This window comes from Narcine bancroftii, chromosome 2 (genome assembly GCF_036971445.1).
Source record: "Narcine bancroftii isolate sNarBan1 chromosome 2, sNarBan1.hap1, whole genome shotgun sequence".
Taxonomy (NCBI): Eukaryota; Metazoa; Chordata; class Chondrichthyes; order Torpediniformes; family Narcinidae; genus Narcine; species Narcine bancroftii.
In genome coordinates this window covers 193947627-193970886 of record NC_091470.1, presented here as the reverse complement: position 1 = coordinate 193970886, position 23260 = coordinate 193947627, and the positions used below count along the sequence as shown (strand labels likewise).

Below are 23260 nucleotides of genomic sequence, written 5' to 3'. Positions count from 1 at the left end.
ATGAGCCAAGGAGCCTGCTTCTTTATTGGAGAACTCTATGATCTCCACCTTCTGGTCTGTCTTGTAGGTGGACGGACGGAAGGCGGCCACCCCGATCTCGCTGGAAGGCCGGCTGCATGTACAGATGAGTGGGGGCTATGTTGCGCTGGAGTCAGAGTTTGGCCTGTGGGTGCGCTATGACGGGAACCATCACGTGGACGTCTCCGTTCCCTCCTCCTACATGGGACACCTCTGCGGCCTCTGCGGTAAGGTCTGGGGGTGGGAGTGGAGGGGAGGAGCAAGGGTTGATGTCACCTGGTGCGGTAACAACTCATCGTGTCACCTCTACCCCCCGCCCCCCTCCCCCACCGTGTACCTTATCCGTGACTGAGTAACAAAGCAGAAACAATTTTTTGATTTTTCTCCTTCTTTAATTCCTACTTCATTCTCCAAAATGTTACTGATCTCAGTTCACAAACACTAACAACCACAATATTGTAGCTAAAACCCCAGAACATTTGACAAAAGCAGTGACTGTAAAAACACCAGCAGCAACAAAAGCAACAGTGCTTGCTGATGGGCGCATGCGGATGGAACCACGTGATTCGAAGCCTTGTTGTCATTGGGTCATAATGACAGCTCTGACCCGGACGGAGCACATTAGAAGGTTCAAAAAGTAAAGGAGCATCAAATGTTAGCCTTGTATATTGATACATGTCAGCAGGGCTGACAAAATATGTTTTTGTTCTAATGAAGACGGGGATATTTTTATAAAAAAGAATGCATTTCTGTTGAAACACAGCACAAAAACTTTATAGGCAGTCCTTTTGGTGTCGCCCCCTTTGATGGTGTCACCCGGTACAGACTGTACCCCCCAAATGATGACACTGCAGCACGGTAGCAGGCCCTTCCGTCCCACAAGCCCATGCCGCCCAAATATGCCCAATTAATCTATGACCCTGGTATGTTTTTCAAGGGTGGGAGGATGCTGCCGGGATTTCAGGAACTGAGTTACAGGGAAAGGTTAAACAGGTTTGGACTTTATTCCCTGGAGTGTAGAAGAATGAGGGGAGATTTGATCAAGGTACTTAAAATTATGAGGGGGACAGACAGAGTAAATGTGGGTTGGCTTCTCCCACTGAGGACAAGTGAGATACAAACCAAAGGATATGGGTTAAGGGTGAAAGGGGAAAAGTTTAGGGAGAACCTCTTCACATGGAGAGTGGTGAGGGTGTGGAACAAGCTGAGGTGCTGAATGTGGGCTCAATTTTAACATTTGGACTGGGTGTAGGTCAGAGGGACTGGACAGAATAATAGTTTGAAACAGAGCAGGGGGGATGTGTCAGATTTAATGGAGAAGAGAGGTGTGAATGTTTGAGCCTCACCCACAACCCTCAGTGTTTCTCTTGGTGTCGGGTGGAACAGAAGACATCCTATTCAGTGTCGCACCCCTTCATCCCTCCTCCCCTCCCCTTGCCCCTTCCTCCCTCCTCTTCTCCCTTGCCCATTCTTCCTCTACTCCCCTCACCCCTTCCTCCCTCCTCTCCCCTTCCTCCCTCCTCTCCTCCCCCACCCCTTTCTCCTTCCTCCTCCCCCACCTATTTCTCCCTCCTCTCCTCCCCCACCCCTTTCTCCCTCTTCTCCTCCCCCACACCTTTCTCCCTCTTCTCCTCCCCCACCCCTTTCTCCCTCCTCTCCTCCCCACCCCTTTCTCCCTCCTCTCTTCCCACCCCTTTCTCCCTCCTCTCTTCCCACCCCTTTCTCCCTCCTCTCCTCCCCCACCCCTTTCTCCCTCCTCGCCTCCCCCACCCCTTCCTCCCTCCTCGCCTCCCCCACCCCTTCCTCCCTCCTCGCCTCCCCCACCCCTTTCTCCCTCCTCGCCTCCCCCACCCCTTTCTCCCTCCTCGCCTCCCCCACCCCTTTCTCCCTCCTCGCCTCCCCCACCCCTTTCTCCCTCCTCGCCTCTCCCACCCCTTTCTCCCTCCTCGCCTCCCACACCCCTTTCTCCCTCCTCGCCTCCCCCACCCCTTTCTCCCTCCTCGCCTCCCCCACCCCTTTCTCCCTCCTCGCCTCCCCCACCCATTTCTCCCTCCTCTCCTCCCCCACCCCTTTCTCCCTCCTCGCCTCTCCCACCCCTTTCTCCCTCCTCGCCTCCCACACCCCTTTCTCCCTCCTCGCCTCCCCCACCCCTTTCTCCCTCCTCGCCTCACCCACCCCTTTCTCCCTCCTCGCCTCCCCCACCCCTTTCTCCCTCCTCGCCTCCCCCACCCCTTTCTCCCTCCTCGCCTCCCCCACCCCTTCCTCCCCCCTCGCCTCCCCCACCCCTTCCTCCCCCCTCGCCTCCCCCACCCCTTCCTCCCCCCTCGCCTCCCCCACCCCTTCCTCCCCCCTCGCCTCCCCCACCCCTTCCTCCCTCCTCGCCTCCCCCACCCCTTTCTCCCTCCTCGCCTCCCCCACCCCTTTCTCCCTCCTCGCCTCCCCCACCCCTTTCTCCCTCCTCGCCTCCCCCACCCCTTCCTCCCTCCTCGCCTCCCCCACCCCTTCCTCCCGCCTCGCCTCCCCCACCCCTTCCTCCCGCCTCGCCTCCCCCACCCCTTCCTCCCTCCTCGCCTCCCCCACCCCTTCCTCCCTCCTCGCCTCCCCCACCCCTTCCTCCCTCCTCGCCTCCCCCACCCCTTCCTCCCCCCTCGCCTCCCCCACCCCTTCCTTCCTCCTCTCCTCCCCATCCCTTCCTCCCCACTCCATCCTCCCCCTGCCCCTTCCTCCCCTCCCCCTGCCCCATCCTCCCTCCTCTCCCCCTCCCCTCCTTCCTCCCCTGCCCCTTCCTTCCTCCTCCCCTCCCTCGCCACTCCCTCCTCCACTCCTCCCCCCGCCCCTTCCTCCCTCCTCCACTCCTCCCCCCACCCCTTCCTCCCTCTTCTCCCCACCTTTATATCCAGGTGCCTGCCTGCTTTACGCCCACATCTTGACGAAGAGCCCAGTTCCGAATCTCGGTTACCTCTTACCCCTGTGGACACTGCGCGACCTGTTGGGTTTCTCCAGCACGTCTGTGTTGCACCGAGCCTCCACCTGTTGTCACTTAGTATCTATCGATTCTCTGCTGCAGGCAACTACAACGGACTCTCCTCTGACGACTACCAGATGCCTGATGGACAGACTGCCGACAACATCAAAGATTTCGGAGCCAGCTGGCTTGTCCCTGGCACAGAGACACAGTAAGTGCTGCTGTGAATTGACTTGTTGGACAACAGCCCGACAGGTACCACGTTTTCAACACCTGATGCTTTCAGGAATTCAGCCCTTCTCCTTTCCAGTCTCCCCAGTGCATCTGTCAGATCGGCCTGATCCCAAGGTAAAATAAAACATAGCTCAGTACAGTATAGTAAAGGCCCTTTGGCCCTCGATGTTGTGCCAACTCATTTATTCCTAAAAAATATATATTAAACCCTCCCTACCCCTGTAACCCTCTTTCTTCCATCCTTGTGCTTAAGGGTCTCTTAAATGCCCCCAATGTACCAGCCTCCACTACCACCCCTGGCAAGGTATTCCAGGCCCCCACATCTCTCAGTGTAAAAAAAGTACCCCTAACGTCTCCCCAAAACTTCCCTCCCTTCACTTTGTACAGACGTCCTCTGGTGTCTGTTATTCCCACCCTGGGAAACACCCTATCTCTGCCTCTCATAATCTTGTTGACCTATATCAAGTCTCCTCTCATTCTTCTTCACTGCAAAGAGAAAAGTCCCCACTCTGCTAACCTGACCTCATAAGACACATTCTCCAATCCAGGCAACATTCTGGTGAGTCTCCTCTGCCCCCTCTCCACAACATCCACATCCTTCCTGTAATGAGGTGACCAGAACACAATACTCCAAGTGGGGTCTCACCAAAGATTTGTAGAGTTGCAACATGACCTTTTGAGCCCTGAACTCAGTCCCCCGACTAGTGAAGCCCAGCCTTCTTCCGTTCCGCCTTGCTGACCACCTTCAGCAGATCTACCTCATCATGGATGACAGCATGATCTATACCCACCGTCAATGGGTCCTCTGTGACAGGTCTGCAGCACCGCCGTGCAACTTCAATGCTTGCCCAAGAGACCACTTGGCCCATTGTCCCTTTGCTAGCTCCTTGACAGCACCATGTTATTTGTATCACCGTCACTGCTCACAATTTACTTTCTCCCACTGAAGGTTTTCAAATCTACTTGCACCGCAATGTATTGCAGCTTATGTTTACTGTACATGACCAAAACTCCCCTCTCTAACTCTAATTTGAACAACACAGGAGATTTGGAGAGATAAAAGCTTAAGGGTGAGAGGGGAAAGGTTTAGGGGGAACGTGAGTGGGAACTTCACCACACGGAGAGTGGTGGAAATGTGGAACGAGCCGAAGTGGTGAATGCAGGCTCAATTTTAACAATTAAATGTTCCATATGTAGACATACATCACCATAATCTTCCGACCCACGAGCCAGTGCCACCCAATTACACCAAATTCAGCTACAACCCCTCCCCTGGACGCAGACCGGGGAGAACGTACAAACTCCTTACAGACAGTGCGGGATTCGAACCCGGATCCTAGTTGCTGGCACCATAATAGTGTTGTTTTAACCACTATGCTAACTCTAATGCCTCTAGTTAGAACAGAGAACTGTATGGGACAGAATACACCCTTCTCCCTGGTTTAATTACGAAACATTTGGAAAGGTACATGGATGGGAGGGGTCCTGAGGTCTATGGACTGGGTGCAGGTCAGTGGGACGAGGCAGAAAAATAGTTCAGTACAAACTGGAAAGGCCGAGTGGTCTGTCTCTGTGCTGTAGTCTTCTACAGTAGAAGGCCTTTCTGCTCCATGAAACCTGTGCCCCCCAATGAACTGACTAACCCTACATGCTTTTGAACGGTGGGAGGAATCCAGAGCGCCCAGAGGAAACCCATGCAGACACGAGGAGAGCATACAAACTCCTTATGGTCAGCGTGGGACTTGAACCCCTGTGAAAGCGTCACAAAAACTGCGCCGCCCTCCAGTTAGGACAGGACAGGACAGAAAGAAGCCCTTTGGCCCACGTGTCCGTGCTGAACACAAGGGAGGTGTGAAACGTCCTGAGAGGATGGGCAGAGAGAATTTTGTCCACAGGATAAAAGCGTCGTGCATGAGAGAGTGTGCGTTTAAGGTGAGGGGGGAGGAAGTGTGCAGGGCACGTATTCGACACAGAGAGTGGTGGGTGCCCAGAACGGGTGGCCAGGCGTAGTGGTGGAGGCAGATGCAGCGGTAGCCTTTAACAAGAGGCTTCTAGATAGACAGGTGTACGTGGAGGGGAGGGAAAGAGATCTATCGAGTACAAGTAGTCAGTTTCAGCACACGATAAGAAAGAGTGATCGTCAAGGATGCACTCCACCCAGCCCACACTCTGATGCCGTCAGGAAAGAGGTCTCAGTGCCATAAGACCGGTTCAGGAACAGTCACTCCCCCTCCACCATCAGACTCCTCAACGACAAACCCAATCAGGGACTCGATGAAGGGCTCTTTTGCACTTTATCTGTTGATAAACACCTGATCTCCAGCTCCTGGGGTAAATTGGTGGATGCTAGATAAGTGACTTTTCTGGTTGCTTGAGGTTTCATGATTGCTAAACTAACAGCGAGGCGCACCAATTTGAAGCCCATATTTTATACCTAGTTGGGTTTTTTTGCTGGTTGCTTGAATTCCGGATAACAGGGGCTTTGTATTTATTTTCTGATTTGCAGCCAGTTTGTTTGCACTTCCTCCTTGTTCACATTTCTCTCCTGTATCTTTTACCTGAGTACAGTTCACACGACCAATAAGTGGTGATTCTGCCATGCCCGCGGGAGAAAGGATCTTAGGGCTATATGTGATGCCGTGTACGCACTCTGATAATAAATCTGAACTTTGACGAGCTACCTACACGTCAAAGTAAAACTCTGCCCCAATGCAGCAGCAACCTGGTGAACCTCCTCCGAACTTCCTTCCCAATGTGGCTGCAAGGGTGAATTACATGCAGAGGCAGCCCAGGCAGGGGGGTGGGGGGGGTGGGGTGGTGGTGGAGAAGATCTCCAGGATGTTGATTGTTGGGGAATTAAAGTTCAGCATTCAGATTCATTGTCAGAGGACACACATGACTTCACATACAGCCCTGAGATTCCTTTTTCCTGCAGGCCGGGCAGAATTACCACTACTTGGTCTTACAAAAATTGTACTCAATGTACACATGTGAACAGATAAAGAAATGTAAACAAACTGACTGCAATACAGAGAAAGAAAAAAATCAATAAAGTGCAAGAGTCCTTAAATAACTTTGTCGTTGGGGAGACTGATGGTGGAGGGGGAGCAGCTGTTCCTGAACCTGCTGGGGGTGAGTCTTGTGGCCCTGATACCTCCTTCCTGATGGCAGCAGCGAGAATAGAGCGCGTGCTGGGTGGGGGTGGATCCTTGATGCTTGCTGCTGATCTCCGACAGCAGCTTTCCCCATAGATGTTCTCGACGGTGGGGGAGGGTTTTGCCTGCAATGCCCTGGGCCACTGCCTTTTGCAGAGCTTTACGCACAAGGGTATTGGTGTCCCCGAACCAGGCCGTGATGCAGCCGGTCAGCATATCTGTAGAAATTCACCAGGATTTCCAATGTAATTACCAAGAGAATGGTTACCATCTCGGGGTTGGGGCTACACAGTAAGCGTAGTGGTTAGCGCAACTCTGTTACAGCATCAGCAACCCGCGTTCGAAACCGTCGCTGTCTGTACGTTCTCCCCTTGTCTGCGTGGGATTCCTCCAGGGGCTCTGGTTTCCTCCCACCGTTCAAAACGTACCGAGGGTGCAGGTTAATTGGGTGTATTTGGGTGACACAAGTTCGTGGGCCAGAAGGGCCTGTCGCCGTGATGTATGCCTAAATTTAAAATTAAAGCCTCCTATTAGTAAGAGTCACTCTTAAGAGTGAGAGCCAGCAGGATGGAATTGGCCATCAGTAAGAGGTGAGAAGCGGGTCACCTGCACTTGGGACATAACTGTCTCAATCCTTCTGGAAATAAACACAGGGATCACGAGGATACATTGAAAAAATTTGAAAGGAAATAATCTCTGGAATGTGAGACACAGTAAAAATAAATTGAGGGGCTGAGAATGAGTCACTGATTTACAGGGACCTCGTCCTGTGCTGTGACCCGGACTTTCTGGGGAATGGTCAGGGAGGTTAGAGGCTTTATACAAGGTCAAAGAGGGAGGGGCCGCAGGACAGGATGGATCCAGGTCATCAGGGATCCAGCAGTTCACTGCAGAATGCGCATTGGAATCCAACCCAGGTTCCACACTAAGGGAATGGAGGGATGTGCTCCACCATCAGAAGTCTTCGACTGCTGAAGGAATTCACTCCCCAAGCATCCTCACCTACCTATCCCCTACTTCAAGGTGACCTCTCTGGCCAATCCCCAAACTCCTTCCCATAATCTGGTCTGTGTCGTTCCCAGATGCACGCACGACGAGCCCCTTTCCGACTGCGATAAAGACAAGTTCAAGGCGCCCTGGAGTTGTGGGTTCATCAAGGACCCCAAAGGTGGGTTGTGGAGAGTGTGGGGTCAGTAGTGGGGATGGGACCCTTGTCTGGTCTAGGGGTCAGCTGTGGGTATGGTACCCCTGCCCAGTCTAAGGTCCGGGAGTGAGCGTGGGGGTCAGCAGTGGGAAAGGGACCTCTGCCCAATCTAAGGTCTGGGAGAATGTGGAGGTCAGCAGTGGGGACTGAACCTCTGGCCTGTCTGAGCTTGTGGGATTCGGCTGTAGGAATGGATCCTGTCTGGCCTGAGTTCGACACAACGCAACTAGTGGAGACAGTGACTCCAAACTGTGGGAATTTCACGTTTGGGAATCGCTGTGACACGGACTCAAACCTAAAGTGACCTATCACTCAGGGATCATTCAGATAAATCTGACACAATACCGTAGGCACTGGGATCAACTGAATTCATCAGATTGGAATCGAACGCTGGTATATTTGGGATACACTCTCGAAAGGAATTGAAAACCCGGATCATTGGGACATAACTGTCTCAATCCTTCTGGAAGTAAACACAGGGATCACGAGGATAGATTTTAAAAATTTGACAGGAAATAATCTCTGGAATGTGAGACACAGTAAAAATAAATTGAGGGGCTGAGAATGAGTCACTGATTTACAGGGACCTCGTCCTGTGCTGTGACCCAGACTTTCTGGGGAAGGGTCAGGGAGGTTAGAGGCTTTATATAGGGTCAAAGAGGGAGGGGCCGCAGTACAGGATGGATCCAGGTCATCAGGGATCCAGCAGTTCACTGCAGAATGCGCATTGGAATCCAACCCAGGTTCCACACTAAGGGATCGGAGGGATGTGCTCCACCATCAGAAGTCTTCAACTGCTGAAGGAATTCACTCCCCAAGCATCCTCACCTACCTATCCCCTACTTCCAAGTGACCTCTCTGGCCAAGGAATGGAAGCGGGGAATTAGGCACGTCACTCGGGTTGGTGTCCCCGTTGAGGTAACTCATGGTGTCACCCTCCCCCTCGCCCCACCCCCCACATGGACTTCCTCCCATACCAGACCACCCAGAATCCTTAGTAACATTTCTTGTGCTAATGTAACTTGTAATTCACATATATCACTGAAAATTTGACAAAAACAGTGACTGTAAAAACACCAGCAGCAACAAAAACAACACTTGCTGATGGGTGCGTAGACAAGGAATCATGTGATTCGAAGCGTCGTTGTCATCGGGTCATAACGACAGCTCTGACTGGAGTGCGTTAGAAGGTTCAAAAAGTAAATGAGCATCAAGTTTCAGCCTCATATATTGATACATGTCAGCTGGGCTGACGAAAACTGTTTTTGTTATAACGAGCGACAGGGATATTTTTCTAAAAAAAAAAAAATTTCTGCAGAAACACAGCACAAATGTTTTCTAGACAGTCATCATTTTGGTGTCACCCCCTCTGATGGTGTCACCTGGTGCAGCCGCACTCCTCTCATCACGCCAGTAGGAGGCACTGTGATGCAACTAAGCAGAGAGAGGGGAGAAGTAATGGGATGGGGTGGTTCTCCTTCCTGTGGACTGGCTCCACGATCCAACATCTGCCCCATTTTGACCTCAACCCCAGAGCCGAGGCCAAACGCCGCCTCACCTCCTTTTAACAGTTGCTGTGACTCGTCCTGCGAGGAAATGTTAATTGCCTTGCATCACCCTTATGTTCCATCTGCTGAGATCTCTCTGACTTTCTTGGCCCTGCTCAATCTGCTGGGGGATCTCAGAAGGTCAAGCCCCATCCTGGACTCTCCCATCAGATGGTCACAGTCAGTGTGAATTGGAATCAACGTTTCCTCCTCACTGATCATCAACACAGCTTCCCCCCAAGGATCCGTGCTTCGCCCACTGCTCTACTCATCATACACCCACGACTGTGTGGCCAGGCACAGTTGCAATCCTATCTATGTTTGCCGATGACACCATGGTTATCACAGACGGCAATGAGGAAGCGTCCAGGAGGGAGATGGCTCATGCCAACAGCCTGGTGCTCAACGTCAGCAAAACCAAGGAGATGATTGTGGCCTTCAGGAGGAAGTCCAGGGAACACAAACCAGTCCTCATCGAGAGCTCAGCTCCTGGGTGGCAACATCTCTTGGAGCCTCCATGACGATGCAATCATGAAGAAGGCTTGCCAGCAGCTATACTTTGCGGGAGTTTGAGGAGATTTGGTACATCACCAAATATTCTCAAAACTTCTACAGGTGGAGAACATTCTAACCAGTTGCATCACTGCCTGGTATGGAGGCACCAACTCTTAGGAGATGAAATATCTCCAGAGAGTTGTTAACTCGGCCTGCGACATCACAGGCACCAGACTCCACTCTATTGAGAACTACATGAGATCTACATGAGACAGTGTTTTAAAAACCAGTCTCTATCCTCAGAGACCCCCACCATGCAGGCTGTGCGCTCTTCACTCTGCTATCATCAGGAAAGAGGTCCAGGAGCCTGAAGACGAGCACCCAGTGACACAAGGACGGCTTCTTCCCCACCATCACCAGATTCCTGAACGGACAATGAACCCCAGACGCGGCCCCACTCTGACTTTTCGTGAACTATTTTTATTTATTGTTGTAAGGTGGTTTATAGAAATATCTATGGAAAACAATGAATTTCGTGTCTTGTTCATGCCAATAAATTCTGATTCATCAGTGGGAGAGAAGACTGTATCGACGCTCTGGGCCGGACCCCTGCATCAAAACCCTGAGCTTCCACTGAAACATTGTTCCTTTGAGTGATCAGTTTTGAAATGTAAATTCAGACCTTACAGCACAGGAGGAGGCCCATCCAACCCACCATGAGTCCGTGCCACACAACTACACCCCAATGACCTGCAACCCCCAGTATGCCTTGAAGGGTGGGAGGAAACCAGAGGAAACCCACGCAGACAAGGGGAGAACGTACAAACTCCTTACAGACAGCGCAGGATTCGAACCAAATCACTTGTGCCTAGATGACGTTACGCTGACTGTAAAGATAAGGGGTTTATTGTCGTACACATTGTACAAATCCACCAAAATTCTTACTTGCTGCAGCCAAACAGAAATTTTAAAAAACAAAAAACTGCAATAGTACACAATATATTAAATTAACCAAGAAAATAAATGCACGATAGATAAGAAATAGGTTGATAAACAGACTTTGGGATTGTAGTGCAATGCACAAGTGAGCTAGAGGAACTCAGTGGGCCACACAGCGCCTATCAGAAGTCCAGGGTGTTTCCTCTGGACATTGCGTGACCTGCTGAGTTTCTCCAGTGCTTTTGTCTACTGCACAGATCAGAAATATTCACAAGTACCATCATGCAAGGAAAATAGGTGGCGTTACAATAGTGTGGAGGAACTCAGGCAGTCTCGCAGTGTCCACAAGAGGTACAGGTATATTGCCAACGTTTTGTGCCTGAGCCCTTGAACGACTCAGGCCCGAAACATCGGTAATATTCTGGCTAAGTTCCTCCAGCAATTCCGTATTTTGCCTACGATCAATGCGCCTTCAGACTTCCGTGTTTCACTCCAGTAGAGCGAACAGCGACTGCGAGGTGTTGCGTATCCGACTTTGCAGCCTGAGGTCAATGTTTTTCATTTCCTACCCTTTGAAGGCCCCTTCCGTGAGTGCAATGCGCTTGTCCCCGTGGAGCAGCACTTCAAGGACTGCGTGTACGACATGTCGTGCGGACCGAGCAAAGAGATGGTGGCCCTATGTTTCACCCTGCAGTCCTATGCTGACCTCTGCACCCAGGCTGGGGCACCCGTCACGTGGCGTAACAAGACCTTCTGCCGTAAGTAAATGGCATCCCCGATGGTCAGTCCCTGAAAAATATCCAGAAATTCCACATCCCAGACTTCCATTTTGCTTTTCGTGTTACAAAACCGGAGTGCAGGGTGGGGTGTAACAGTGGCGGAGTGCGGGGTGGGGTGCGGCCGTCGCGGGGCGGGGCCCTCGCAGATTACAGCATTCGGTGTTATGCCATACACAATGTGAGGTGTTACACAGAGCGTTGGATGGGCTACACTGAAACAGTACAGGGGCATTATTTTGTTCCAGGTTGAGGTCCATGTAAGATTCTGACAACAGTGGGAAGGAATGTGTCCTGAATCCAAATGTTGGAAGGAATGTGTCCTGAATCCAAATGTTGGTGTTATCCCACTGAACATACAAAAACCTGGTGGGCTATGTCAGGGCGGTTGCATCTCCTGAGTGGGGGGTGGGCTGTGTCGGGGCGGATATGTCCCTGGGTGGGATGTGTCGGGACGGATATGTCCCTGGGTGGGATGTGTCGGGGCGGATATGTCCCTGGGTGGGCTGTGTCGGGGCGGATATGTCCCTGGGTGGGCGGTGGCTTCGTCGGGGAGGATGTGTTCTCTGGGTGGGGTGTGGAGAAGAAAGGGCCATGTTTCTGTGCAGCGAGGCCCTGTGTCCGCGTGGGTCTAATTCTGCTCCGTCCCCACAGCTCTGAGCTGCGGAGCAGGCAGCCACTACGAGACCTGTGGCACGGCCTGTCCTTCCTCCTGTACCGATCTCTCGGCTCCCAACGACTGCTTGCGGCCCTGTGTGGAAGGGTGCGTCTGTGACCCTGGCTACGTCCTGAGTGGGGACCGGTGTGTACCCTTCAAACAGTGTGGCTGTGTGGACTCTGACCACAACTACCACCTGGTGAGAATAATCAGACCCTCTGGTTAACATCCACGCAGCAAATCAATAGCTCCCACCTGGAACAACCTGTTCCCCACTGCCCCTCCTCCGCCTCCCCACTGCCCCTCCTCCGCCTCCCCACTGCTCCTCCTCCGCCTCCCCACTGCCCCTCCTCCGCCTCCCCACTGCCCCTCCTCCGCCTCCCCACTGCCCCTCCTCCGCCTCCCCACTGCCCCTCCTCCGCCTCCCCACTGCCCCTCCTCCGCCTCCCCACTGCCCCTCCTCCGCCTCCCCACTGCCCTCCTCCGCCTCCCCACTGCCCCTCCTCCGCCTCCCCACTGCCCCTCCTCCGCCTCCCCACTGCCCCTCCTCCGCCTCCCCACTGCCCCTCCTCCGCCTCCCCACTGCCCCTCCTCCGCCTCCCCACTGCCCCTCCTCCGCCTCCCCACTGCCCCTCCTCCGCCTCCCCACTGCCCCTCCTCCGCCTCCCCACTGCCCCTCCTCCTCCCCACTGCCCCTCCTCCTCCCCACTGCCCCTCCTCCGCCTCCCCACTGCCCCTCCTCCTCCCCACTGCCCCTCCTCCTCCCCACTGCCCCTCCTCCTCCCCACTGCCCCTCCTCCTCCCCACTGCCCCTCCTCCTCCGCCTCCCCACTGCCCCTCCTCCGCCTCCCCACTGCCCCTCCTCCGCCTCCCCACTGCCCCTCCTCCGCCTCCCCACTGCCCCTCCTCCGCCTCCCCACTGCCCCTCCTCCGCCTCCCCACTGCCCCTCCTCCGCCTCCCCACTGCCCCTCCTCCGCCTCCCCACTGCCCCTCCTCCGCCTCCCCACTGCCCCTCCTCCGCCTCCCCACTGCCCCTCCTCCGCCTCCCCACTGCCCCTCCTCCGCCTCCCCCACTGCCCCTCCTCCGCCTCCCCACTGCCCCTCCTCCGCCTCCCCACTGCCCCTCCTCCGCCTCCCCACTGCCCCTCCTCCGCCTCCCCACTGCCCCTCCTCCGCCTCCCCACTGCCCCTCCTCCGCCTCCCCACTGCCCCTCCTCCGCCTCCCCACTGCCCCTCCTCCGCCTCCCCACTGCCCCTCCTCCTCCTCCTCCCCACTGCCCCTCCTCCCCACTGCCCCTCCTCCCCTCTGCCCCTCCTCCTCCCCTCTGCCCCTCCTCCCCACTGCCCCTCCTCCTCCTCCCCACTGCCGCTCCTCCCCACTGCCCCTCCTCCTCCTCCCCTCCTCCTCCCCTCCGCCTCCCCACTGCCCCTCCTCCGCCTCCCCACTGCCCCTCCTCCTCCTCCCCACTGCCCCTCCTCCTCCTCCTCCCCACTGCCCCTCCTCCTCCTCCCCACTGCCCCTCCTCCTCCTCCTCCCCACTGCCCCTCCTCCTCCTCCTCCCCACTGCCCCTCCTCCTCCTCCTCCCCACTGCCCCTCCTCCTCCTCCTCCCCACTGCCCCTCCTCCTCCTCCTCCCCACTGCCCCTCCTCCTCCTCCTCCCCACTGCCCCTCCTCCTCCTCCTCCCCACTGCCCCTCCTCCTCCTCCTCCTCCCCACTGCCCCTCCTCCTCCTCCTCCCCACTGCCCCTCCTCCTCCCCACTGCCCCTCCTCCCCACTGCCCTCCTCCCCTCTGCCCCTCCTCCTCCACCTCTGCCCCTCCTCCTCCTCCTCCCCCCCACTGCCCCTCCTCCTCCTCCCCACTGCTGCTCCTCCCCACTGTCCCTCCTCCTCCTCCCCCTCCCCACTGCCCCTCCTCCTCCTCCCCACTGCCCCTCCTCCTCCTCCCCACTGCCCCTCCTCCTCCTCCCCACAGCCCCTCCTCCTCCTCCCCACAGCCCCTCCTCCTCCTCCCTCCTCCCCCTCCCCCCTCCTCCCCTCCCCCTTCTCCTCCCCTCCCCCTCCTCCTCCCCCCTCCACCCCCCTCCCCTTCCTCTCTCCTCACCTTCCTCTCTCTTCTTCCTCTCTCCTCTCCTCTTCCCCCTTTCTTCCTCCTCTTCCCCCTTTCTTCCTCCTCTTCCCCCTTTTTTCCTCCTCTTCCCCCTTTCTTCCTCCTCTTCCCCCTTTCTTCCTTCTCTTCCCCCTTTCTTCCCCCTTTCTTCCTCCTCTTCCCCTTTCTTCCTCCTCTTCCCCTTTCTTCCTCCTCTTCCCGCTTCCTTTCTCCTCTTCCCGCTTCCTTCCTCCTCTTCCCGCTTCCTTCCTCCTCTTCCCCCTTCCTCCTCTTCCCCCTTCCTCCTCTTCCCCCTTCCTCCTCTTCCCCCTTCCTCCTCTTCCCCCTTCCTCCTCTTCCCCCTTCCTCCTCTTCCCCCCTTCCCCCTTCCTCCTCTTCCCCCTTCCTCCCTCCTCTTCCCCTTCCTCCCTCCTCTTCCCCCTTCCTCCCTCCTCTTCCCCCTTCCTCCCTCCTCTTCCCCCTTCCTCCCTCCTCTTCCCCCTTCCTCCCTCCTCTTCCCCCTTCCTCCCTCCTCTTCCCCCTTCCTCCCTCCTCTCCCCCTTCCTCCCTCATCTCCCACCCTTCCTTCCTCCCTCCTCTCCCCCTTCCTCCCTCCTCTCCTCCTCCCCATTCCTTCCTCCCTCCTCCCCATCCCTCCCTCCCTCCTCCTCCCCGTCCCTTCCTTCCTCCCCGTCTCTTCCTTCCTCCCTCCTCCTCCCTGCCCCTTCCTCCTCTCCTGCCCCTCCCTCCTCTCCTGCCCCTCCCTCCTCTCCTGCCCCTCCCTCCTCTCCTGCCCCTCCCTCCTCTCCTGCCCCTTCCTCCTCTCCTGCCCCTTCCTCCTCTCCTGCCCCTTCCTCCTCTCCTGCCCCTTCCTCCTCTCCTGCCCTTCCTCCCTCCTTGTCCCTTCCTCCCTCCTTGTCCCTTCCTCCCTCCTTGTCCCTTCCTCCCTCCTTGTCCCTTCCTTCCTCCTTGTCCCTTCCTCCCTCCTTGTCCCTTCCTCCCTCCTCTTCTCCCCTGCCCCTTTCCCCCTCCCCCACCTGCCTGCTTTCTTCTAACACCTTGTCAAGCCCCCAGGCCTGAATTGTTGGGGACCCTTTCCACCCTGTGGATGCTGCGTGACCTGCTGAGTTTCTCCGGTATCTCTAAAGATGAGCTTATTGGGGGAACTTTAGGGCGGCTGAAGGAATGTGAGTCGTGGGGATTATCAAGGGGGTGGGAGGAGGAGCATATCGGAGTCCTTTGGAGGGTGGTGGAAGAATGGTAGGTCCAGGCGAGGAGATGAAAACTGACCTGGACTAGCTGGTCAGCGTCCCTGGGAGAAGGACGGGGAGGTGGGGGAGAACAGGATATCACACGGGTTCAGACACAGACTGCAGAATATCATGGAGGAGGGGGATGTAAAAGGATCTGAGCCCCTATCTGTGTTCCACAGCTGGGAGAGAACTGGATTACAGACGGGAACTGTACGGAACGCTGCACTTGTTCTAGCTCCAACAACATTACCTGTGAACAGTGGATGTGTGGACCCCTGGAGAGGTGCTCTGTGTTGGAAGGAGTGTTGGGATGTCACACTTCAGGTCAGTGGAGCAGGGATACAATCTCCAAAGGCACCAACTAACTTCTGAGTCAGCACTGCTGGTATGGTCTGCTGTCCCGGTCCCCGGGAGTGTGAGATGGGACCATGTGGAGGGAGATTCACTCTGTGTCTGATGCCAAGAGTGTGTGATGGGATGGAGTGGGAGCTTCACTGTGTGTCTGACCCTGGGAGTGTCTGACCCCGGGAGTGTCTGACCCCGGGAGTGTCTGACCCCGGGAGTGTCTGACCCCGGGAGTGTCTGACCCCGGGAGTGTCTGACCCCGGGAGTGTCTGACCCCGGGAGTGTCTGACCCCGGGAGTGTCTGACCCCGGGAGTGTCTGACCCCGGGAGTGTCTGACCCCGGGAGTGTCTGACCCCGGGAGTGTCTGACCCCGGGAGTGTCTGACCCCGGGAGTGTCTGACCCCGGGAGTGTCTGACCCCGGGAGTGTCTGACCCCGGGAGTGTCTGACCCCGGGAGTGTCTGACCCCGGGAGTGTCTGACCCCGGGAGTGTCTGACCCCGGGAGTGTCTGACCCCGGGAGTGTCTGACCCCGGGAGTGTCTGACCCCGGGAGTGTCTGACCCCGGGAGTGTCTGACCCCGGGAGTGTCTGACCCCGGGAGTGTCTGACCCCGGGAGTGTCTGACCCCGGGAGTGTCTGACCCCGGGAGTGTCTGACCCCGGGAGTGTCTGACCCCGGGAGTGTCTGACCCCGGGAGTGTCTGACCCCGGGAGTGTCTGACCCCGGGAGTGTCTGACCCCGGGAGTGTCTGACCCCGGGAGTGTCTGACCCCGGGAGTGTCTGACCCCGGGAGTGTCTGACCCCGGGAGTGTGTGGTGACGGGACGGTGCGGTGGGAGCTTCACTCAATCTGAACCCGGGTGTGTGGTGACGGGATGGTGCGGAGGGAGCTTCACTCTGGGTCTGACCCCGGGAGTGTGTGACGGGACGGTGCGGAGGGAGCTTCACTCTGGGTCTGACCCCGGGAGTGTGTGACGGGACGGTGCGGTGGGAGCTTCACTCAATCTGAACCCGGGTGTGTGTGACGGGACGGTGCGGTGGGAGCTTCACTCAATCTGAACCCGGGTGTGTGTGACGGGACGGTGCGGTGGGAGCTTCACTCAATCTGAACCCGGGTGTGTGTGACGGGACGGTGCGGTGGGAGCTTCACTCTGTGTCTGACCCCGGGAGCGTGTGACAGGACGGTGAGGAGGGAGCTTCACTCAGTGTCTGAACCCGGGAGTGTGTGACGGGACGGTGAGGAGGGAGTTTCACTCTGTGTCTGACTCTGTGCCAAATACTTTCTACGAAACTCCATTTCTAATATAATAAGCACAAATAATATCTCTCAAGGACCAAGTTCCTGCGCATATAGGCAGCACAAATGTTAAGAATGTTAATATCCTCCAAGGAATCTTTATCCTAATCTTAAAGAAACAATTTTTGCATCAGCGAATGTAAGATGTATGTGAGCAGCAATGGGGGCTCCTCTTTCAGCAAAACAACAAAGAGGTGGCACAAGACTGTTGGGTTTGCAGGTTTCAGCTGATTAGTGCAGTGTCCGAGCACCACATAATTGTCCGACTTCGACACAAGTGGAAATACTACCTCACTGCCCAGAAACCTCGTTCGATGCCAACTTCTGACACTGAGCGCGCGTGTGTGTGCGTGAGCGCATGTTTGCGAGTGTGTTTTTTAGTGTGTGTTTGTCTGCATGTGTGCCTGTTTATTTGTGTAAAGTATGTGTGGGTGTGTTTACAGGGGGTCTCGTGGAGAGTGTCCGTGTTTACGGGGATTCCATGGGTGTGTGCCTAAGAACTAACGGGTCGAAGGTGAGAGAGTAGAGTATTAAATCAGGGGGTCCAGTTGGTGCAGTAATGTAGTGATATGATTGTATGTGCTGGCTGGCCCTCTCTTTGCGTGTCCTTCTAACTTGGCTCCTCCCTTAGTCCTACCCATGTGACCCAGGCCATAAAACTCGGGTCCCCTCTCCTTCCCGCTCATTCCTAGTTTGGACCAGGGCCAGCAGTCTCTAGTACAATAAAGCCTATTGTTCGCCTCAGTCTTTGTCCGAGTCATTATTGGGGCTACCGATTGCGCCCAACAACTTATTGTACTCGAGACTGCTGGCCCGGGTCCAAGGCTAGGAATAAGAGAGAAGCCAAGGTAGAAGGACACCCGGAGGGATGGCCAGCCAGCACATACAATCATATCACTACAAGTAGTTTGCGCGACACTGTTACAGCGACAACGATTGGGACTGGGGTTCGAATCCTGCACTGTCGGTAAGGAATTTGTACATTCTCCCCATTTCTGCGTGGGTTACCTCCCACCATTTGAAACGTACTGGGAGTGGTAGGTTAATTGAGCAGCACAGGCTTGTGGACTGGAAGGGCCTGTTATCGTGCTGTGTGGCTCACTTTACTGAGCGGCACCTTTTCACAGAGGGCGGTGTTTACCTGAAATGGGGGTTGCAGTGGGCATTTAGAAGGACAATTCCTTGGATGGGGACAGAGGTGGGTTAACATGGAGACGATAGACTGAAGGGCCTGTTTGTGTGCTGTACCTCCCGTGTCCATGCTCCCCCTACCTCCCACCCCAGGGTTTGCCTCGTGCCTCGTCGCCGGAGACCCGCACTACTACACCTTCGACCACGCCATGCACACCTTCCTGGGCACCTGCACCTACACCCTGGTCCACGTCTGCAACGCCACCATGGTCACACCTTTCACCATCAGCGCCAAGAACGAGGAAGAAGAGGGCTGCCTTACGCCTCCTACCTGAGCCAGATCTATGTCGACCTCCTTGGTCTGCGTGTCACCTTCCAGAAGAACGGCCGCCTCATGGTAAGTGGCCAATGAACCACAGACGAATGAAGGTCTGCAGACACTGTGATTGTAGTAAAAGCTCAGAAATGCTGGAGGGACTCAGCCGGTCTCGCAGCTTCCATAGTGGGTAAAGATAGGTCACCGAAGTTTCGGGTCTGAGCCCTTCCTTAGGGTGTGAGTGCAAAAAGATGTCTGGGGAGAGAAATGGGGGAGAATGGGTGGCAGGGTGGGAAACCGACCGACATCAAAAGGTGCTAATTGGATATGATAAGAGGTTAGAATGATTTTGGCTCTGTGAAAGGGGAGAGAGGGAAAAGGGAAGAGAGAGGGGGAGACAGAGATGGGAGTAGAAGATGGGGGGGGGGGTTTAATGGGTTTTAAAGTTGATGTTAATGCCATCCAGTTAGAGGGGGCCCAGGAAGATGAGGTGCTGTTCCTCCAATTTGCGGGTGGTCTCAGTCTGGGTGTGGACGAGACCATGGATGGATGTGTCATCGAGAGGAATGGGGTAGGAAATTGAAATGTGCGGCCACGCTGTTGCGGCGGACGGAACAGAGATGTTGAATGAAGCGGTCTCCTGATCTGCGCCCAGTCTCTCCGACGTACAGGAGACCACAACGGGTGCCTGTAGACGACCACACCCCCCCCCCCCCCCCCCTTGCAGATGCTTCCTTTGGAAGGACTGTTTTGGGCCCTGAATGGTGAGGTGCAGGTGCACATGGAGCATCTCCTGCGGCACAGGAGTTGGTTGCCAGGGGAGGGGAGGAGTGGACCAGGCGGCCACGGAGGGAGTGGTCCCTGCAGAAGGTGGAGATGGGGGTCAGGGGGAAGATATGTTTGGTGGTGGGATCAGGTGATGGAAATGGCAGAAAAGGACATGGAGGCAGGAGAGGTCACCACGGACACGACCTCAATTTCTCTTGTTTTGCTCTATTTTTTAAATGTAATTTATAATTATTTGCCCCCTTAACACTGTCACAAAACAATAAATTTTGTGACATACCAATAAATTCTAATTCTGACTTGGGGGGGGGGGTGGGGGAGGGGAAGAGGTGCTGGAATCTCGGGTTGACAGATCTGACACCAACGGTGCCCTCTGTCCTCCACCCCCACGTCCCACTGCCTGCCTCCCCTCTGCACTCGGTCTTGAAGAGGGACCCCACACGACCATCCTATCTCCCCCCCCACTCCACCCCACAGATGCTGCTCGACTGGCTGAGTTTCTCTGTCGGTTTCAGGCAAAGGGAGGAAAGTTTAGGGGAGATGTCGGGGGGGGGGGGAGGGGGTAAGTGTTTCACACAGAAAGGGGGAGGGGGGGCCTGGAAGGCCTTGCCAGGGGTGGTGGTGGAGGCTGGTACAGTAGCTTTAAAAAGACTCTTAGACTGGCCCATGGATGGAAGGAAAACAGCGGTTGTGGGGGTGAGGGAATGAAGGGTTGGATTGTTGAGTAGGTTTATATGGGTCAGAACAACATAGTGGGCTGAAGGGCCTGCAATGTGTTGGAATGTTCTGTGTCTAATTGTTTTTTTTTCTCTCCTCTGATCTGTTAGCATCTTAAGAACGATTGTTAGCTCTTGGACTTGTTGGAGGGGGTTGTGGTGGGGGGAACCTCATCGAGGCATTTCAAACGCTGATAGGCCTGGCAGAGTAGATGTGGCAAGGACGTTTCCCACAGTTGGGGAGACTAGAACAACTTCAGGAGAAAAGGGCGTCAATTTAAAATATTTCTTCAGCCAGAGGGTCGTGAGCCTGTGGGACTTGTTGCCACAGGCGGCTGGGGAAGTGAGGTCGTTGGGCGTGTTTAAGGCAGAGATCAGTCAGGGCATCAAGGGTCGCGGGGAGGAGTCCGGGCAGTGGGGCTGAGTGGGAGGGTGGATGATGGAACAGCGGGGTGGACTCGATGGGCCAACTTCTGCTCCTACATCTGGTTGACCTTGCCTCACAGCTGGACGATGAGAAGATACGAACACCGTTCGAGGACGTGGTGAAGGGAATCAGCATCTACTCCAACGGCATCTACAACATCCTGGAGACCAAATTCGGGCTGATGGTCAGGTTTGACGGCAGCCATTACCTGGAGATTCAGTTGCCGAATTCATACTATGAAAAGGTGGGGATGGTGTTCCTGCCTCGCTGACTTCGGGGGAGGGGGGGGTGGGTTGTCGTTGATCACGTTCACTGCCGTACACACAAGTGAACCGACATTCCCTCTTGCTGCAGCCACGCACAAGACAGAAAAGGAGATCCAGTTGAAACCTCCCTGTTTGTCAGATCGGGCCCTCCCACAGGCTCCTGTAGAAAGGTGACTGTCCCACAGCCCCCTCCTCAATGCAGGACAGTTGAGCAGTACGGATGCGCCTCGTGGTTTCCCGACCTCAAGCAACCGGCAAAAAAAATTCCAGAAAATTTGCATGCTTTGCCATTCAGTCACCAATCTCAAGCAACCAGCAAATTCATTTATCCGGCATCGACCAATGCCCATATGTGTCAGATACCAGGGGATTAACTGTAATAAATATAAAAAAGATAAATATTCACAGTTGCATGAAACAAACCCACCCCCCACCCCCACTCCATTCCCATAGATCTTTTGGTGATCTCAGAGTCGTTTATGGTTAGGGGAGTACGGGGAGGTTCGGGAGTTTGGTAGCTGTTGGATAAACCTATCTTTCAACCCAGTGCGGGACGAGGCTTCTGTACAAGGAGTTGTGGGGGGCCTGGAATACCTTCCCAGGGGTGGAGGCTGGAATATTAGGGGCACTTAAGAGACTCTCAGACTGGCCCATGGATAGAAGGGACTAGGAGGGTTATGGGGTAGGGAGGGACGGGTTAGATTATTGAGGGGTTTATACAGGTCGGCACAACATTGTGGGCAAGAAGGGCCTATCCTGTGCTGGTTGCTTCTGCATCCTTGCACGTTTTCCCCATGACCGAGTGTTCCCCCACCTCCCTCAGAGTCCCCGCTCCCTCCCACATCCCCCACTGATGGGAATGTCTGGAGAATAAAATCGGATGAATGAGAATGGGTCAGCACAGCCTTGATGGGCCGCAGGGCCTGCTTCTTTGCTGTCTGACTGTGTGGGATGAAGGGACGGGAGGAAACCAACATGGACACGGTGAGGGGGGTGTGCAAACTCCCCGTTGACGGTGGCGTTCGGAGTGGCCCCACCGGACGGCCAGCGGCGGTAAACCTCTTGCCTCTGCTCCAGGTGTGTGGCATGTGCGGCAACTTCAACAACGATGGCCGAGACGAGCTCCTGATGCTCGACGGGCATCTGGCCCGGGACGTGCCACAGTTCGGCAACAGCTGGCAGACGGCAGGCGAGGACGATGAGAGGCAAGTTTTACATTTCGGGCATCTTTGGAGGGTGGTAGGAACACAGCGCACTCGGAGGAGAACCCACACAGACACGGGGAGAAAGAGCAAACTACTTACAGACAGTGCGGGATTTGAACCCCGGGTCACTGGTGCTGTAACAGTATTAGGCTAATCGTGCTGCCTGGGGAGCGGAGAAACGAGGAGACAGCTTTCTATAGCTCGCGTATACATCCGTCCATGGTCTCATGCACTTGCAGACTGGGGCCACTCACTCAACATCGAGTAAAACACAAACGGGGGGCGTGGCAAGATGGCGTAGAGTCTAGATGTGTAATCTCGACCTCTCTGGCCAGATTTTTAAGTACCCATTTTTTAACCCTTTGTTTTCAAGATTGATGAGTTAGAAAAGGAATTCCAGAAAGATGCTACAGAAGATCAGAAAATAGAATTATCTTGGTTGAAATTGAAATATAATACTTTGCAATCTTATCAATTTGAATGTGTGATTAATAGGTCTAAACAACGGTATTATGAATGGGGAGAGAAAGCACATAAGGTATTGGCGTGGCAATTAAAGAAAGACAGATTTCGAGGACTATTAATGCTGTTTTATCGGAATTCTCTTGTTACTTATAAACCTCGTGAGATTAATGATGAATTTTGTTCATTTTATAATAAATTGGGATTCATTGCCAGATATAAATACAATTAAGATGAATATTTTTCTGCGTAGACAATATTTGTTTCAATCTATTCTGTATTTACTTGATAATATTTTTTTTCGAGACTTGAGTAAAATGGTTAGGGAGTTTTTATGAAGAGGTAAATTTTCGAGAGTAGCTTTGAATAAATTAACTTGGAAATATGAGTTAGGGGGATTACGTTTATCACATTTTCAAAATTATTATGAAGCAGCCCAACTTAAATTTATTAGTTCATTAATGGATTTGGTACGGCCTCCTAGTTGGGCCAAAATTGAGATGGCAAATATTTCTGAATTTGAAATACATCAATTTTTGTTTAGATGGAATATAAATTTGTTACAACAATATAATGTGCCTATACTAAAACATTTAATGAAGTCATGGATAAAGGAAAATGAAATGATAGGCTCTAGGGGTAAATTATCGGCTTTGACTCCGTTGTATAATAATCAACTTATTTCTTTTTCAATACATAATCAAAGTTTATTGCATTGGAGATTTAAAGGTGTGAAAAATTTGTGAGATTGTTTTAAAGAGGGTAAATTTTTATCTTTCAATCAGCTGAGGGACAATTTTGGTATTGATAAGAACTCTGTTTCTCTATTATCAAATTCGATCTTTGGTAAAACGTTTGTTTGGTAGAAATATGATTTTACCTGAAATGACTAAATTTGAGACTTCTTATGAAGGTACCAGAGAAGGGTTATGCTGACCTGCTGAATCTCTCCCCACTCCGGCGCCTACAGCTCCG

At 54.3% G+C, this 23260-nt stretch overlaps 1 protein-coding gene across 1 annotated transcript in view; it reads left to right on the top strand.

Moving 5' to 3' along the window:
- LOC138753046 (zonadhesin-like) overlaps nucleotides 1-23260 on the top strand; it is a 113985-nt gene that overhangs the window by 65634 nt on the left and 25091 nt on the right. Inside the window, 11 exon segments of the mRNA XM_069915639.1 lie at nucleotides 68-245; nucleotides 3086-3194; nucleotides 7455-7540; nucleotides 11136-11315; nucleotides 11988-12190; nucleotides 15514-15658; nucleotides 18261-18419; nucleotides 18422-18504; nucleotides 18890-18994; nucleotides 20432-20596; nucleotides 21696-21823. Of these exon segments, the coding sequence (XP_069771740.1) occupies nucleotides 68-245; nucleotides 3086-3194; nucleotides 7455-7540; nucleotides 11136-11315; nucleotides 11988-12190; nucleotides 15514-15658; nucleotides 18261-18419; nucleotides 18422-18504; nucleotides 18890-18994; nucleotides 20432-20596; nucleotides 21696-21823 (1541 nt within the window).